At 41.4% G+C, this 19,908-nt stretch overlaps 1 protein-coding gene across 1 annotated transcript in view; it reads left to right on the top strand.

Annotated features, from left to right (window-relative positions):
• The window catches only part of PXDN (peroxidasin), a 584,135-nt gene that overhangs the window by 307,928 nt on the left and 256,299 nt on the right, over nt 1-19,908 (top strand). Inside the window, exon 9 of the mRNA XM_069235854.1 lies at nt 1,016-1,185. Coding sequence (XP_069091955.1) covers nt 1,016-1,185 — 170 coding nt within the window. The remainder of the gene's footprint in view (nt 1-1,015; nt 1,186-19,908) is intronic.

The following is a 19,908-nucleotide window of genomic DNA, read 5'->3' as shown; positions in this document are numbered from 1 at the left end:
GAAATGCCGAGTTGTGTGCAGCTGTGTTGAGAGGAATTCAACAATTAACTCTGCAGCTCCCTCCTAGTTGCTTCCACACTGCATTTGATTATGATACCCCTTCAAATGTATTGTCATACTTCTCAAATATGTGGAAACAACCAACCTTATTGAACAATCATCAATCAAGTCTTGGGACCAGCTGGTGGTGGGCAGGAGCATTAATGGGTGTAAGCACAGAGCAGCATGTATGCATAGCAGGGGTATGTTTGCTGTCTTTACTTGAACATGTACCAGATTTTAGTAATTTCTCCACTTTTGCAGTAACGTGTGCATAAGCAGAAGAATGGGTAATTTATTGCTTCACCTTTTAAATGGGGCTTAGTTTGTTTCACCCTTCTCATAAGTTTACATGTTGGGGTGCATGAGATCAGGAGACAGAATTGTATGGGAGAATTGTTGGGGAGGGATTGAGTTAGCTTGTTTGTCCATCCTTTATGATTTTCCTTCTTCCTCTTTCACGATGGATAGCTATTGCCTGAAAGTAGATGGGACAACATCTTTGTGCTCACTTTAGCAGTATGTTTGTATACTCACACAGTGCTTTTCGTTGTTAGAGATTTCTATTTTGCTTTACATTTGCACCATAGTCTGGGTGCGGGTGACATCTTGCCAGCTTCAGTCTTTGCCAATTTGTATATTTTTCCACATATAAAACTGTATTTGGGCTTGGAAATAATTTAAAGTGTCAAGATGCTACCTTATGTTTGAGAACCTTGTTGGTGAGGTAAGCTGTGGTCCTCTTTTATAAATAACATTGAAAATTAAGTTAAAATACATAGAAGCTTACATGTTAGCTCTCAGATGCATCCTTTCCATTCCAAAGTTTATTCAGTTGTTTTGTGTTTGTTGTCTTTTAAAGTCAACAATAACTACATTACATTGCTATTCAAAATGTGTCTAATGTGTTTGGATAAATTCATTTTCCAAAGTGGGATTGTAATGTAATTCAAAATCTTAAACTTTCTGTTTATAGCAACGAATTGAGCATGTCTGAGGATTCACGTATGGATTTGCTAGAAGATGGCACCCTTATGATTCAGAACACCCAGGAGACCGACCAGGGCGTTTATCAGTGCATGGCTAAAAATGTAGCTGGGGAAGTAAAAACTCATGAAGTTACCTTGCGGTACTTTGGGACACCAGGTAATTGTAATGCTGAAATCAAAAAACATTAATAAAATCTTGAAACATTGCATTAAAAGTACACACACTCCATATTTAGGGGGCGGGGAGGATAAGAGCCAATGCGGAAAACAGCAGGCACTTATCTTTTGTTTTCTCCATGTAAGATATCATTCACAGTGCAGAGGCTTCTAATTTGTCAGTTTTTGTTTTCGACAACTGACAGCCAATTTATTTTCTTTTATTTGTTTTGTGGCTTTGAGATCTATCCCAATAATATATATCTTAAAAACTGCGCATATTTTTCAAAGGTTACAGTGTAGCAATTGTGTCTCCCTAACTCTGTTACTTTCAGCATCGCTTAAAGATATTGTTTTGGGAAAGGTAGAGGTTGTGTCTTTGGGTGTATTCTTTTCCATTTATGCAATAAAATTAACATTCTTGTTTTATCGGATATGCTCAAAACCTGAAGAGAACTGCTCCCACAAAGAGCTCACATAAGTCCTGAAAAAGTTGACATAGAATTATCCCTTTATCTTTCGGGCTCTATTTTCTGTAATTCATTTCAAAGATATACACATGCCCAGTTTCGTAACCTGTTCCTATGCTTCCTATAGTGCATATCTTCCACCGGCTTATTTTTTTTATCATCGGTTTTAAAGCATTGATTGGTTTTGCCCTCCTAAACAGGTTGTTTCTGGTCAGCATAAAATGATTGAAAACAATGTTTTTTGTTGTTCTTACTCTGTTTGGGGCACAGTGTCAATTTCTTGGCTTTTGTAAAATAATACCTAATAATGACCATGAAATATCCAAGTTATGATGTGGAGCTTGCTATTTTGCATACGCTGAGTCTTTGGCTCAGCTATACAAGATTTGCTTTTACACCCACAGGTGACATGTGTGAACCTGGTTCAATTCACCTCTCTTGAATGCAAGAGATTTTGGTGCGCTGGAAGACCCCACCCAATACATAGTTGAAGTGATGTCCGTGCGTTTGGGTTACATTACTAGCAGTCCCCAAGCAGGGATCCAGGAACACCATGGTGATAAGAATTTTTTTTTGTTCTTCTCTATAATACATTCACCGGAGCTGCTAAGAAAAATATACTTTAATTAAAAAGTCAGTTTATTTCAACAGGACCCTTTTGTTCAGCACATCTAAAATAACCACACAGAAAACAAAGAACACAGCACAAATGCAAATTGCAAACAATGAGAATCAAATGAACCTTCCTACCTTGGTTAAAATGCCATTACCAAACCTGTCACTCTAAATTCTACTTCTATGCCCTACGTTAAAAAAGCATTGAAAAGTAAATAACATCCATCTAGATTTTATTAAGGAGAATGAGCACACTGCATACCTGTTTACATCAAAATGCTGTAATTATCAGGAGTCAAGAAGGCCGTGTTCCCTGGGAAAGGCAAACATGTCACATCAGCACCTTCAAAGCTCTGTATCAGCTTCAGTAGAAAGTGTGATATGGCAGCATCCTTGGCAGGCAGGATCTTCTCTGGCAGTTTGTTGCTTATGATAATCTGGGGCAAAGAACCTCTCCTGACTATTGATCTAGTGGAAGTCCTTTTATACTACACCTTATTTAAGATGAAATGTCCTACATCACCTTAGAAGTGTTTGAGATAACCAGTGAGTCTAAGGTACATTCCTTTAAGAATATAAATTAAAAATACGAAAATTCAGACTTCACCTTTTTGACTATTCTTGTTCGACTGTGAAATTAAGATAACAAGGCAGTTGTTCCTGACTGATGTCGCATCAGGTGTTTTGTGTTTGAAGTCTATATCTAAATGATGGGACACTTTCCCAGTTTTTAGAAAGATAAGGACAGGTGACATAAGCGTCAAAGGCAGAAATGGTGATGATTCTACAAAGATACAAAAAATGGAAGCCTTTGTGGTCTACTTGAAATAGTCAGGCTTTAAGTCTTTATGACAGCTACAAATATATGAATTGAAATTACATTTTTTTATTGAAGTGTCCTACGTTACATATTAGTTAGCTCTACAGTGCTATTCTCCTAGACCAGTGATTCCCAACATTTTGACTCCTGAGGAGCCCCACTGAATCACTACTGTAAGACGGGGACCCCCATGCAACTCGTACAATTTAAATTTCAAACATCAAAAATGTAATTCACAAAAAATACACAAACAAGTACACACAAACAGATACTCAAAATACTAAAGATATATTATTTTATATTTTAAACATATGCAAAGATCAAAAGCTTTTAATGGAAAGGTTGGTGTTGCATCTCGGTGACTAACTTTTCAATGTTTAGTTGTGTTTTGGAAAGTTGAATCCTCTGGTCAGATTCTACATTTCCCAAGCGATGTCTGTATTTATTTTTTAGGTAAATAAAATTTGAGAAAGCTTTTTCACATAAATATGTTGCGGGGAAAGGAAGTAAATCCTTAAGTGACTGTCTCATAGCTACATTGCCCCTCTGGCACATGTATTTCATTTGTTTTATAGCACGTCTCATACCAGTATAGGGAGTCAGAGCACTTTACATCACACTCATACAGAGACAATGAATCATAAGTGTGCAGTTCAATGAATAGAAAATGTTACATAAGGCATGGGGGACAATACGGTGTAGAATTCACATGTCATCCATACTGGTAGGCATTTTCTAAGAGTGCTTGGCCTGGAGAAGCACAAGCTCAAGATTCAGAACATAACACAGTGGTTGGCATTGACTTTAATATAAAGAATGTATTTCTCCACAAACAAACCTTTTTAGCAGTATTAGGATAATGAAAGATGGGAAAAATTTATTTTTCTGACTTGTGCTATGCAGTTTGCATGCAGCTGTTTGGCAGTTCATAGCTCACAGTGCCAGATTAAGATTCTAATTTATGAACTGTAACCCAGTGTGCTATGGACATAAAATAATGTTCTTTGAAATGCATGATACACGTTCTTTGCAGCAGTCATAAACAGCCACTAGACAAAACTCCCTTCTCTCTCTAGCAGATGCATTAATCACCAGAATTATCTTGACACTTTTATTTTTGCCCAAAAACTGCTGGATATATATGGAACGTTGCTGCTCATTTAAAATTGCTGCACAAATGAAGTAACAAATATAAAAACACTCATGTGTTTCTGTCGAGAGAAGTGCCTTCCTGCCTGTCCAGACCTTGAGATGCCTGCTAACCCCCTGGGAATGTGTCACTGACACCAGGGGGTCCAAGTACCACAGGTTGGAAACACCTGACCTAGACCACAACTGTGGCTTAGTAAAGGAGCCATGGGTCCTAACAGAAGCTAGGTAAACAGGACCCCTGTTACTCACAGTAGGCTGATAAAACTACAACCATGAATGAGGATAATGGGTCACATCACACTGCTGGATGCTGGTGTGAATGCACCTGCTGCACTTTCGATTGTTGCCCCCTCGGGCCACTATGTGAACACCTTGGGCACATATGTTAGCGCTGCACTGGATGAGTGCCATCATGCTAAACTATTGAGCAGTGCATATGAATGCAGCCCTGGCACACCTTCCCCTACTGATAGTGGTATCCCTTAAGGTAGTGTTTCACACAGCAGTGAAACTAATTGTTAACATATGCTGCCCTTGGATTTTAGTATAACCTTTGGAAATCCTTACCCTATTCACTAAGGAGTGCTTGCACAGTGTTTTCCTGGGAGTTGTGGATAGGATAAATCGATAGCCTGTGGAATACACTTCAGTAGCTCTAGAAGTGGAATCATATTTCTGAGCTTTCTTAGATGGTGCTAGCGCGTCTGACCTTAATAAGTAAACTAACAAGGGGACGTGAATAGGTTGATGAACCTTTGACTCGCAATTAAGATGTTCTTACCATAGCTCCAGTATATAATCAATACACAACAATCAATAATCATTAGAAATCAATAATCAGTGGAGTCAGTAATCGTCACGCACCATGACCTTTCAAGCATGAATAACCACACCTTTAGTAAAGTTTAGAATGTTTATTCCCTATATTAACAATGCTAAGGTCATGTAGAGTAGTCTCAAAATCATATGAAACACATACAGAAACAACACTGGCTGTCCGAAACGGCAGAAGAATCGTAATCTAATCAAAGCTTGAACGACAACACATTCTAAGGTTATGGGGCAAATCAGTAACAAAGTCTACTGCGTCAATGTGATAACATACATGAAGTTTAGTTGAGAATTTCATCAAGCATTAGTCCCTGTTATCATAATTTCATTAGTGAGGCTCCTTAACTAACATCAAAGTAACATCAGCATGTTGGGCTTCATACAAAACAATTTAGTAACACAAATTTGGAAAAACATCTGGTATTTAGAAAGAAAAAGCAAATATGCATGATTATCACAGTTTATGTTATAGAACCTATCCCCAAAATGGATCAGCAACGCAGAATCAGTCTTTTTTCTCAGGCCATCAGTCGTTCAGCAAGGCATCAGGCTTCAGCATCAGAGTTCGGAGTAGGCAAAGTTTTTAATCATTAAAGATAAGCATGTCTCTTGTCAAGACGCAATATGGGCAATCGTCAGAATGAATGTAAGTCCAGAATGTCTGAGAATGTCTGTTTTCTCCGTGTGCTCTTGTTAAGTCAAACTGTTAAAACTACCCCCCCCAAATCCCTATTGGTCAGTTAATCATATGTTCACACTCTGCCAAATTAACCTAAAATCCCAAATATATGAATTCTAATATCACTCTGTTCATATGTCGTTGATTGGTTTGTCTTGCGATGTCCTCATCATCTGGTTTGTCAGGTAACAATATTGTTGCAGCTTCTACTCTAGTCAGTATTTTCATTGTTCTTGTCCTGGGACAGTTAGTCTCACACACACTACATATAAAATGTTGCATTAGCAGGAACATCATCTCCTAGCAGTCAGTTCACACGAGAAGCTTCCGTTATGAGCACATTTAAACAACACAATAGAAATTCACAATTTAACTTTCTAGAACATTCATTTTATTAAACGCTAAGAAATATTGCTTTTACATAAGGCCTGGCAAGTAGGCCAAGACACTCGCTAAGTTAAGGCTTACAATTAATAAAGCTAAAGCTTAATTCATAACCCTTAATATGACATATTACTGCATTAGTCTAACATATATTCAACATTTCATTAGTATTAAATCATTGATTAGTACATTTCGTTCACTGGTGGCTATTCTTCGTATTCACATTTTCAAATGCATGCATTATTTTTCTATGTTATTAAATCTTCTACATGAACTTATTATTCAAAATACATAAACACTCATTAATAATTCATATTAAATCACCTGCGCTAGAAATCCCTCCTATGATGACTAAATATATCATCATACTATTACCCACAAAATGTTTACATCAGCTAAAATTCTGACAATTCAGTCTCTTCATAATTGTGTTTCCCCTTTGAATTTTCCCTGTAAAATATTTCCCTTTTCTTTTCTTCCCTCCCCTGATTATTCTTTCACCTTTTTAATGTCATTTTTTTGCATAATTTACACAATCCCCATATCCCCAATAGATAAACCACAACAATTAATATTCTCTGTAATATTTCCTTAGAATCCCATTCCAAATGCTGCTGAGCCAATTTCCCACTGAGGCAAACCCCCTGCCAACCTTTTCCCAAACACCTTGTTCTTTCATTTCTTTCAAATCAGCACTTGCATTAGTCAGATCAGTAAGTAAGTCTCTTATCTCTTTACTGTTATCTGGTATATACGAACAACAATGCCTAGAATTAATCATTCTACAGACTCCACCATCCTTCGCTAAAAGAATGTCTATGTCTTGAAGAGTCATAGCTCTATCAACAGCTAATTCAGGATCTATCAGGAGTATGGCTCCTGAAAAATTTGTCAGCATGTTATCCACAATAGTAAACAACTTTAGAATCTTTATCGAATTCAGAATGACTGCCACTGAAGGAATCACTGCTCCAAATATATCTCCCACTATAGCAGAAAACTGTCCCCAAATAACATGTCCCATAACATCCTCTTGGAAGACGGTAATAAGCATTAAGACCACAGATGTAGTAAATCCCTGGAATGGCAGGGTCCTGTCCATTCAACATAAATGTCCATTTACTCTGAAACAAAAACACATGCCTACATTCACTCGTTCCCACAAATAAAGTGTCAGTGCGCGATTTAGGTCTATATATACAAAGTTTCCCTATGTGTTGTGCATCTAAAGCTAATTTCCCTTGCATTTTAATGGCACTATAAGCATAATCATTTTTGTAAGTCCTTTTCTCTAAGCCTTTTTCTAATTTCTCCTTCAATTCCTTTCTCCTGTCATCTGTGTGATCTAAGAAGCTTTTCTCTAAAGGTGTAAGCAAGCAGGTCAAATTATTTCTATGCACATAAGCTGCGCCAAACGTCAAAGAAACCTCTATTACTGTGTCATTATCCTTAGCTACTCTACTCCAATATCTAACACATATCTCAAACCTCCACACACAGGCATCTCAATAAAATCCATTTGCTTTCTGCAAAATGGACCTCCCGCTCTTCCAATGTGGCTCAAATGAACCACTGTCCCTTTCCCTGCATTTATTTGTTGGCAAATGACACATCGATGGCAAACTGCTTCAGCAACTTGTCTAAACTTTGGGTTGAACCAATCATGTTTGAACAAATGAACCATTGCATCCCTCTCAATACGTGCTTGACCATGATAGTACCTCACTATTTGAGACAACAGGCTATTTGGCAAAACCAATTGACCCTCTTCTGAAACCCACAATTCATCTTGCCTTTGCACACATTTCATTTTGCTCCATGAACGATCCTCCTCCCTGTCAGCATTATTCTGCAACATTTTCAGTTCTTCCATAGTGTCAATTATCTTCATTGCATAGCTTGTACAAGTTTTGTCTTCTTCAGATAACAGTTTCCACTTGTCTTTCAACGATATACAGTTCAATGTGCAAAACCTAGGAAGCATTGGGCTTCTTTAACAGAAGAAGGAGAGGGCCAGTCCAAGATGGCTTGTGCTTTGTCTTGATCCATAGCTATTCCCATCTGATTTATGCAGAACCCAATATACTGTACTTCAGTCTTGTTAAATTCACACTTTTCTGGTTTACAATATAATTGATTCTGTCTGAGTCTTTCCAGGACCTGCAGTACATGCTCAGTATGCTGTTCAGGAGTACAGGAGTATACTAGGATATCATCCAGATAAATCACCACACTATATGATTCAATAAGTCAGAAAACACGGATTCCATGAGTCATTGGAATATAGACGGTGCACTGGTTAGACCAAACGGCATGACTCGGTATTCGTAGTGACCAAATGGAGTACGAAAGGCTGTTTTCCATTCATCTCCTTCTTTGATATGCAAGAGATGATAGGCACCCCTTAGATCCAATTTAGTAAACATCTTGGCTCCTTGGACAGCGTCCAGTATATCCCTGATCAAGGGTAAGAGATAATGATCCTTGATTGTTATTTTGTTGAGTCCGCAAAAGTCAACACAGGGACGCAGATCTTTCATTTTCTTAGGAACGAAGAAAAGCAGAGCCCCTGCAGGAGATGAAGAGGCGGTGATTAAACCGTTCTGTATATTGTCATCTAAGTATTCTTTAATTACCTTCTTTTCCTGTTCCATCAAGGAATACATCCCACTAAAGGGAACCACTTCTTCAGGAATCAACAGAATAGCACAGCCATAGACACGATGAGGAGGTAAGGCTGGCTTGCTAGGCTTCTGGAAGACATCATAGTATTCCTGGTAACAACTAGGTACTCCCTGTATCGTATTGATAGAGCAGTCATTATCTTTGGGAGAAAGACTTCTCCCTTTGGGAGACCAATAAGAGTTCATGGCGTAGCAGTTCTGTGGGCAAAACTGAGATGTCAAAGATATGGTTCTTGTTTCCCATGGTTTGTGCCGAGTTAACCAGGATGTTCCTAAAATCATAGTATGGTTTGGAGAGGATATGAGATTGAAAGTAATGTTTTCCTGGTGCCTACAAAAACGCAGACAGAGAGTAGGTGTAGACTCCACCACTGGTCCTGAGGTTAAAGAAGAACCATCAGCTGTGTGTACTTGTTCCGGCGTTTCTTTAGGAACTCGTGGAATACCTCTCTCTTTGTCCCAGGTCTCATCGAAATATATGCCTCTGACTCCACAATCCAATAGAGCAAAAAGCTGCTCTTCCTGACCCTGTGAACATTGTAACATAATGGATAATATAAGCAAGGCGGAAAAATTCTCTCTGGGGGAACATTTTAAAGGTACTTCTTCTCCTCACAGGGGCCGGAGTTGGCGTTTCCCGAAGGCCTAGAGGGACGGACAGGACAACTTCGGATCAGATGACCAGCTTTGCCACAATATAGACAAAGACCCTTTCGCCGTCTGTCCTCCTTTTCTGAGTCGGATAAAGGACCACGAAGTAGATCAATCTGCATGGGTTCTTCCTCTGTAGATCTAGGTGCTTCAAGATAGTCTTCGTGAGATTGTTGGCTTGTAGTACGGAGTACTCCAGGCTAGTACGGTAATCAAGTCTTACGTTTTTCCATCTTATGTTCCTGCAATCTATACTATATATTCATTACTTGATACATCAGTTCTTTCAGAGATCTAGCTAGAGTGGAATGTACCAATTCATCCTTTATGTCTTCTCGAAGTCCACGGCGAAACAGGGTTACAAAAGTGCATTCTAAACAAGTGGTTTCAGCTGCTAACTGTTTGAAGCAGGTTATATATTGTAAGACATCCTGATTGCCTTGCTGTGTATCACATAATGCTTCTACAGCAGCTGCCTCCAACCCGTGTCGCTCGAACATCTGTTTGAAGAGTTTTAAAAAAGCAGAATAGTTATTTAAGACAGGATCTTCAGCTTAGACCAAGGGGGTCACCCAGGCTAGTGCGGGGCCAGATAAGGCACTGATTAAATAACCCACCCTGGCTTTGTCAGATGAGAATTGTAACAGTCGAAAGGCCAAGAAGACTGTCAAAGAGTTTAGAAATTCCTTTATCTTATGCGGATCTCCGGAATATCGAGGTGGACACAGGAGGTAAATCCAAAGGTCGGGAAGACAAGACTTGTCATAGTGCGGTACTCTCAGCTCGTAATCGTTGTAATTCTTGAGCTTGTTGTTGCACTGTATGAAGCATGGCTTCTGCATTTTCTACGACATCATCCTGTGGTCCTTCCATGGTTGTCTCACAAAGCAGATTCTTTTGGCGTTGCAATCTGTCACGGTCTACACATCGCTTACCACCGTTGGCTGAAGAACTTGAAGGAGCACCCGGTCTTCTACTGGTTCTTGACTGACCAAGATAGGGGCGACCCTTTCTAGTAGCCACAATGCTGCTTGACTGGGAACTTCAAAGCAGACGGTACCCTCCAGAAGGAGTCCCAGAGGAAAAACCCAAAAAATGTGGGAAACAAACCTCTACTCAGGAACTACTGAAAAAGAGGAAAAATAAATAATGAAAAAAGGAAAATATTTAATAATCTCTTGCAAAGAGCAGCAGGAACTGGAAAAAACATGGAAAAACAGGAGCGAGGATCACCACCAAGTGGAAGTCTTTGCAACGCAAGGAAAACAAGAACTGGAGGGCTTATATACCAAGAAACAGGAAGAAAGAGCTAAACCATCTTGGGTTGGGAATGACCGAATAGAAACTCGGATCGGCCACCTGACCACAGCCTGAAAAAGGGACGCCGCGGTAGAATATGGCGTCACAGCTTTAGCCAGAAATAAAAAAGTGTGTCCATCTGGCCAAGTAAGACTATTATTCCCTTTGCATCAGCCAGACATTTCTACCTAAGAAGCTGTTTAGAATCATCAATAATACATTTGTCTAAACAGACCTAAACAGTTTCCTCAGAGAAGCTCTGTAGTGATTCTTCCTCCTTTTATGTAGACAAGATCTGTGATGTCAGCTTATTGATCATCAAAGATACCTTCCTACAATTAGGTTGTTTCAGCTGGGAGGTCTCCTTCTTGCCAGATCTACAACATATTTTCTCCTTCAGGGAATGTGACATAAACCATTTCTAACTCTGAACCATTTGGAGTGCCTGCTGGTTAGTAAACTGCTTGTGTCATGAATCAACTGGCACCTCTCCTGGGCTCTAATTTACCAAGTTGTTTAATCACTCATTAATGCAAGGTACTGTGCCTGACAAGTGAAAGAAAAACAAGATCCGGCGTCTGAAAAATGAAAAAGAGGTTACGCTTTCTTCTTCCAGTCACATCATCTAATATCCTTGTTCAGTCTCCAGTCTCACCTATTTTTCGAACCCAGCAATTTATTCTGTACTTTTCAAGTGGGCCTCAGACTAGGACACAATACAGATGTGGTTTTTACACTCTCTTGCATGATTTACGACAAGGGAGGAACTGGTTTATAACTGCTGCTGGGCCGAATTACCATCAACCCTAACAAACTTCTTTCTAGGCTGAGGAACGTGGGCTGAAATTGCCTGTTCATTTGGTAGAGTCCTTTCTTAGTTCCCCAAAGCAGACTGCGTCCACAGTCAAGTTCATCAACTGTACATTGCCTCAGGGTTCACTGCTTTCATATCTGCTTTTTAACATCTGTCACCATTGATCCATCTGCTTCATTCCATGGGAATATTTTTTTAAATGTGTGCAGATGATACTCTGTTAATATTTCAGCTTTCCAAGACTCAGCCCTTGCAGATGCATGATAATACTGCTCACAGTTCTCACTTCACATCTCTGCCCTTATTACAGTAGACCATTGGATAGTTTCTATTTTTCTGAAACTGAACCAAACAAACATGTAGCTTATTGTCACCAAAAATGACATAAATAGGCTATATTGTATCAGTTATCAGGTGGTTGGTTGCTATGGGCACTTCTGCTACACCTCCAAAAGTAGTCTGAAATCCAAGTATCTAAACTCTGACCTGTCTTTAGAACATCATATCTCTAAGGCGTCCAGTACCTCAAACTTTTGGCAGAAATCCGACCCTTCATCAATACAATTCATCACATTCCAGCTGTCTTGGTTCTTGTTAAGTCTCTTTTGTTATCTGGGACAACCTGACAAAATTCATAAAATGTCTCTAGCTCAGAATGCGGCAGCTCACGGCAAAGAACAAGTTTCTCCCATTTTTTATTATCTTAAATAGTTGACTGTTAGAAAGAGAGTTCTGGTTAGAGCTCTAATGACTACGCACTAGGGTAACCACAGTTCTACCCCTTACTCTATAAGCTTCAAATGCCATCTTAATTGAACAAACCACTGTGGGCAGTTCAACTAAACAACGCCAAAACCCGACCAATAATTCTCAGTGACAGTCTGCTCTATGGCTGCAACCAGGGAAGGGTACAATCTTCCTAACTGTCTCTGTTCCACCCCTTCACTGTTGATTTTTTAGAAGTGTTTGCAAGGTTTTCTACTGATGAATTCTACTAACCACACAATCTTCCACTTGGAATATCCCCAAGGCACAAACTAGATCCAGAGAATTTTGTAGCATAGCTCCCATAAACCGATAGATTGCCTTGTGCATCTCTATGCTGACTCCGAACTGCCCGAGAAGTGACACAGTGCAGCCACAAGTAAGCACCACTCCAGTGTTCTGACGTCTGTTCCCTTCTTTCAGCACTTTCCAACATCAAGCCAGAGCTCCACCTCCACCTTTATAAATCTGCCAATGACTTCAAACAACTCTTTGAACAATGTGGGAATGATGTGCCTACAGAAACTGATAACATTCAACCTGTGCTATGGCTGTGGGAAGCCGATGTTGTTCATGGACTGGCACAAGGTGTGCCTTTTGTTTCTGGGCACTGAACAAGACTCAGTCATGTGATAAATAGGCCCCAATGCACCCAAAAGTGAGTTAAAAACCAGAAGGTGAAGTTGTACATCGCCAAACACAAGAAGGCGGTGTGGTCTTCACACAGGTCCCGCTGCTGCACAAAGCCACAGGACTGTTCCCATGATCACTGTGTTTCCTGCTCAAATCTTTGGATAATTCAAAATCCAAATGCAGGCATAAGAAAGTGAAGTGTGAGTCAAAATCATCCTGCCACTCTGACTGCAAAGAGAAGGCGCAAGGGTGTCAAGCTTGAAGTCAGTTACCACCAGTAGGACCTTCAGTGGTGCCATCTCTTCCATTGGACTCTGCTACAAGCCTGTGTAGACTTCCACTCCATCCCTGAGATCCACATTGGTCCTCTGCACCGGTTGATTATCTGTTGACGATCTCCATTTCGGATCCTGACATAGAACCAAGCTAAAAAACTACAAAAGTGCAACCAGTTTTTATGCAGTCTTACAAATCCAGTACCTCATGGCATTGCAACTATCAGCAGAGGCTTCATATTCTTTTTGATTCAGCCTTTGATCCTGTGCCAGAATAAGGTGCACCTCAGGGTAGTGATGAGGTCAGCGCGATTGCTCGGTCCCCCCTCATTATCCGATGATGCCTCATACCTTGATTTACAAATCACCAAGATCAACTAATGATTTAGGAAATATATGTGTGCCCTCCTCATAATTGGATATGGGTTGATATACACTTGATGTTTGAGATATGGCCAGCAAGACTTTGCCAGTGGTCTTGGGTGACATTAGGGCCTCTCTGGCTCAGAGGCTCCATGGCATTCAGGACATAGCAAAGTTTGTCATCTGTGCAGGTTTAGATACCATGCAGCTGATACCAGTGTTATACTTTGGAAAAATTAATGCATGCGATTCACCAGATTTTCTGTTGATGTTTAAGTATTACTAATGGTCATGCTCTTTAATGGGTCTCACCTGTTTCAGAGAGAAGTTGAAGTTCACTCTGAAATGCCTTAAAGACAGTAGAGCTGTAGTGTTTTCTTTGGGGCCAGTGGCCTTTGCAAAGCAATTGCCCCACCAGACCTGCATATGTAGGAGCTGCCCCTTGAAGCATGATTAAAGGCAGTGACACTTATTCCAGACAGTAATGCAGCAAATAAAGCCCAGTCCTTTTAGGACCGTTAATGTGTAACTGGCAGACAGCACACAGGCCAGCAGGGTACAGCTCCTCTTTCCCTGCTACAATAGCTAACAAACCCTTTGGCACTCCCTAACAAATCAGGTAAATGTTCCCGAGGGGCAAGCTTACCCACATTTACAGTAGTTCCTGTTTGCCTTTCTATGAACAGGCCCAAAATACCATGTGTCAATATGTTTCAAGATGGTGAATGTCCTCAACCATACCACACTTGGGGGGTTATTCTAACTTTGGAGGAGGTGTTAATCCGTCCCAAAAGTGACGGAAAAATGACGGATTTACCACCAGCCGTATTACGAGTCCATTATATCCTATGGAACTCGTAATACGGCTGGTGGTATATCCGTCACTTTACCGTCACTTTTGGGACGGATTAACACTCCTCCAAAGTTAGAATAACCCCCTTGGTGTCCTAGGGCTGCGGGGTTGTAGGAGAATGGACTATGGTATTCACCAATGTCTTCCCACATCTAACACTAAAATCCAGTTTGAAACAGGCACTTCACCCACAAAAAACCCAGAGAGAGAAGTCTGGTAAGACAAAAGCAGGGTCCTTAGCAACCAGAGAGGGGATACACAAGAAATGTACTAGCATCCTGTTCTTTCCCTTTCAAGTATGCCAAAGTGTTAAATGTGGGTTAACAGGCCTGTCATGCAGGATTTGACACTATGGTGTTAACAGAATTGCCACAGCTGCCACTCTGCATTTCCTATTGAGCTCAGAAGAGCCATCTCTGTCCATTCAGGTCTGCCTGTTGTGCGCTTCTCTGAGGAATTTCACACCTCTTCTTCAGCTGAGCACAGACTAAGAAGTGCTCAAGTGTTGATACAAAGTAGCCTCTAGGCAGAAAAATATATCTTTTAAAAAATTATATTTCCTTAGTACTTATCAAATATTCTGACTTCATGATTGAATTATATTTTTAATAACAAGTGAAAACAGTGTTTTAATTATTTTTCTAGCTGATTTCTTTCCAGTGTTAGCAGTATTAGTATTTTAACCTGCACTCTGCATTTCTGCGTAGGACAGCTACGTCTCCCACAGTGAAAAATAGCTTCATGGGCCTTGTCTTTGTAAGGACATGGTAATATTAATTTTCTACCTGCACCACTTTTAAATACCATGCACCATGCCTTGCAGGCTACAACCTATATTGGGGTGACTTACTTATATTTAATAGAGAGGTCTTTTCATGTGAAAAAGGGTTAATTTGACAGGTCACACTGCAGATTTTACTCTGCAGCAGTCAGTCTACACAGGCTAGGCCTGAAGCAATGTTTGATTTGACACTATAGTGGATGGCATATTAAGTGCTGCAGTACATAAGTAGCATTTATCTTTCAGGCTCTAGGTGCACTGTCCTCATGATATACTAAAGATGTATAGTCAAGTTGGAATCTGGAATACGCCAATATATTCATGTTTGGAAGGGTAGCACAGACACCTTAGTCCTGGTTTGTAGGGCAAAGTGTGCAGAGTTATAAGGCCAGCAAAAATAGAGTCCAGAAAAATGCAAACAAATCTGGTGAGATCACCCAGAAAATGTGGATTTCCTTCAGTCCTGTGGCAGCTGCCGGAGGTACTCCTGCTGATTTACAAAGATGACATAAAACACGTATCAGATTTGGAGAAAGTCAAGGGTTGTTATTACCTGTATTTCCCAGCCTGAAAAACAATGGGGCCTCCAGCGAATCTTGTACATCCCTAAATGCTTTCCTGAAGGACAAATTCAAAATGATCGCATTGGTTGAGAGCCTTTCTGCCATGGACCTAGGAAACTGAGTCCCACAGACTACCTCTGGTTCAAGTTTGGCCAAGTGCACTTTTAGTTTGCCATGTTTTCCTTCCGCCAGCTCTCGTCATTAAAGTGACGGCAATTGTGGTAGTCCAGGTTCAGGTCAAGAGTCAGACTTCATGTTACTGGTTAAAGTTACTAAAGTATTTTAAATCTGCAGTACTGTTATCCTAATAGAGGGAAAAGGATGGTGGAACAAGAGTACAGTAGTTTATGCTTCCAAATATTAGTGGCGTTTTAGGAGGCCTGGGGAAACATCTGTGAGTAGTGAAAAATTAAAAATGGCAGTCCTGTTCAAGAATGATAGAGAAAATCCTTGCACTGTACAGTATCAAACTACGCCTCTGCAAAATGTAACTAGTGATGTTAATGTTCCAAATGTTTCAATCACTTCTTCAGACTGAGTGTGGATGAATGATAGCAATGTTCAAACTTGGCTAGGCCATGCTTTAAAGCTTCCATGTAGGTTGCATGATTTTGTACTGTACATATATGTAGGAAGTTGGCTCTGTATGCACTATTTCAAAGTAAGGAATAGTATGCACAGAGTCCAAGGGTTCCCCTTAGAGGTAAGATAGTGGCAAAAAGAGAGGGGTCACAAAACCTCCCCAGGGGAAAGGTGGTGAGACAGCCAAAAACAAAAATAGTAAAGAGTCTTCTACAGGCCCCCAAAAACCTGCACAGGAGGGTGGGCCCAGACTCCAGGTCATTTCCAAGCAAACAGTTTACTGGGATATTTGAGGAGACCCCCACCTGTTTCAGGCCATTGACCCCTCCCCACTTATGTGGGATGTACTTTAGTCTGATTGTCAGCGTTGGTGACTGGATAAGTTTGTCCAGCCAGGTATTGGCCAGGGGAAACCAGTTTCTCTGTCACCATAGTGACACTGGCACCTGTATCCCTCAGGCCCTCTACACTTGTCCCATTAATTAAGAGCTGCTGTCTGTATTTTTGCATGTTAGGGGGCCAGGCAGCCAGTGTGGCTAAATCCACCCCACCCTCAGAGACTAATGTAGCTTCAGTGTGACACCTGATTTGCTCTGGGCACACTGTTGATCCCACTTGGAGACTAGCCATTCCAGTGTTAGCTGGAGTGGAGATTGAAGTGGTATTTTTCTTGGGACAGGCCTTGTCTCCAGTTTGGTGTCCAGGCTGACTACAGCTACGACACCAGGCCTTTTTGGGATCAAAGTTTTTACCCTTGTACCCAGAATTGTTTTGTGAAGAGGCTCTGGGCCCACCCTCCTGTGCAGGTTTTTGGGGGCCTGTAGAAGACTCTTTACTATTTTTGTTTTTGGCTGTCTCACCACCTTTCCCCTGGGGAGGTTTTGTGACCCCTTTCTTTTGGTCACCCCCTGTGGAAGTTTTGGACATCCTAGTCTTGACCCAATGGTCCGCCTTCTTTCCCAATTCTTGGGGAGAAATTGGTCCTAGGTCCACCAGATGCTGATGCAGTTTATCATTGAAACAATTACTTAACAGGTGTTCTTTCACAAATAAATTGTACAGCCCATCATAATCACTTACACCACTGCCTTGAATCCAACCATCTAGTGTTTTTACTGAGTAGTCTACAAAGTCAACCCAGGTCTGGCTCGAGGATTTTTGAGCCCCCCTGAATGTAATCCTATACTCCTCAGTGGAGAATCCAAAGCCCTCAATCAGGGTACCCTTCATGAGGTCATAAGATTCTGCATCTTTTCCAGAGAGTGTGAGGAGTCTATCCCTGCACTTTCCTGTGAACATTTCCCAAAGGAGAGCACCCCAGTGAGATTTGTTCACTTTTCTGGTTACACAAGCCCTCTCAAAAGCTGTAAACCATTTGGTGATGTCATCACCATCTTCATATTTAGTTACAATCCCTTTAGGGATTTTCAACATGTCAGGAGAATCTCTGACCCTATTTATGTTGCTGCCACCATTGATGGGTCCTAGGCCCATCTCTTGTCTTTCCCTTTCTATGGCTAGGATCTGTCTTTCCAAAGCCAATCTTTTGGTCATCCTGGCTAACTGGATGTCCTCTTCACTGGGGTTATCCTCAGTGATTTCAGAGAGGTTGGTCCCTCCTGTGAGGGAACCAGCATCTCTGACTATTACTTTTGGAGTCAGGGCTTGAGAGGCCCTGTTCTCCCTAGATAGGACTGGTGGTGGGGAATCACCCTCCAAGTCACTATCATCATCCTCTGTGTTGCCATCCTCAGAGGGGTTGGCTCTTTCAAACTCTGCCAACAGCTCCTGGAGCTGTAGTTTGGAAGGTCTGGAGCCCATTGCTATTTTCTTTAGTTTACAGAGTGACCTTAGCTCCCTCATCTGAAGATGGAGGTAAGGTGTGGTGTCGAGTTCCACCACATTCACATCTGTGCTAGACATTATGCTTCTAAAAGTTGGAATACTTTTTAAGAATCTAAAGACTAGTTCTAGAATCTAATTCAAACTTTTACCAAACTTTTAAACTCTAAAAGCAATGCTAACAGGGACTAACACAAGGCCCTAGCAGGACTTTAAAGAATTTAGAAAATTTTCAAAGTGCAAAAATCAATTTCTAATGACAATTTTTGGAATTTGTCGTGTGATCAGGTATTGGCTGAGTAGTCCAGAAAATGCAAAGTCTTGTATCCCACCGCTGATCCACCAATGTAGGAAGTTGGCTCTGTATGCACTATTTCAAAGTAAGGAATAGTATGCACAGAGTCCAAGGGTTCCCCTTAGAGGTAAGATAGTGGCAAAAAGAGATAATACCAATGCTCTATTTTGTGGTAGTGTGGTCGAGCAGTAGGCTTATCCAAGGAGTAGTGTTAAGCATTTGTTGTACATACACACAGGCAATAAATGAGGAACACACACTCAGAGACAAATCCAGCCAATAGGTTTTGTTATAGAAAAATATATTTTCTTAATTTATTTTGAGAACCACAGGTTCAAATTCTACATGTAATATCTCATTTGAAAGGTATTGCAGGTAAGTACTTTAGGAACTTTGAATCATTACATTAGCATGTATACTTTTTACATAAAACACAATAAGCTGTTTTAAAAGTGGACACTGCAATTTTCACAGTTCCTGGGGGAGGTAAAGTAATGTTAGTTTTAGCAGGTAAGTAAATTACCTACAGGGTTCAGTTTTGGGTCCAAGGTAGCCCACCGTTCGGGGTTCAGAGCAACCCCAAAGTTACCACACCAGCAGCTCAGGGCCGGTCAGGTGCAGAGGTCAAAGAGGTGCCCAAAACACATAGACTTCAATGGAGAGAAGGGGGTGCCCCTGTTCCGGTCTGCCAGCAGGTAAGTACCCGCGTCTTCGGAGGGCAGACCAGGGGGGTTTGGTAGGGCACCCAGGTCAGCACAAAAAGTACACCCTCAGCAGCGCGGGGGCGGGCGGGTGCAGTGTGCAAACACGCGTCGGGTTTCCTGTAGATATCAATGGGAGACCAAGGGGTCTCTTCAGCTGTGCAGGCAGGCAAGGGGGGGCTCCTCGGGGTAGCCACCACCTGGGCAAGGGAGACGGCCTCCTGGGGGTCACTCCTGCACAGAAGTTCCGTTCCTTCAGGTGCTGGGGGCTGCGGGTGCAGGGTCTTTTCCAGCCATCGGGACTTTAGGTTCAGGCAGTCGCGGTCAGGGGGAGCCTCGGGATTCCCTCTGCAGGCGTCGCTGTGGGGGCTCACGGGGGACAACTTTGGTTACTCACGGTCTCGGAGTCGCCGGAGGGTCCTCCCTGAGGTGTTGGTTCTCCACCAGTCGAGTCGGGGTCGCCGGGTGCAGTGTTGCAAGTCTCACGCTTCTTGCGGGGATTTGCAGGGGTCTTTAAATCTGCTCCTCTGTAACAAAGTTGCAGTTCTTTTGGAGCAGTGCGGCTGTCCTCTGGAGTTTCTTGTCTTTCTTGAAGCAGGGCAGTCCTCTGAGGATTCAGAGGTCGCTGGTCCTTTGGAAAGCGTCGCTGGAGCAGGTTTCTTTGGAAGGCAG

The sequence above is a fragment of the Pleurodeles waltl genome, chromosome 5 (assembly GCF_031143425.1).
Source record: "Pleurodeles waltl isolate 20211129_DDA chromosome 5, aPleWal1.hap1.20221129, whole genome shotgun sequence".
NCBI classification, from domain to species: domain Eukaryota; kingdom Metazoa; phylum Chordata; class Amphibia; order Caudata; family Salamandridae; genus Pleurodeles; species Pleurodeles waltl.
The sequence above is the reverse complement of the archived record's forward strand: the minus strand, read 5'-3'. Positions and strand labels throughout refer to the sequence as shown.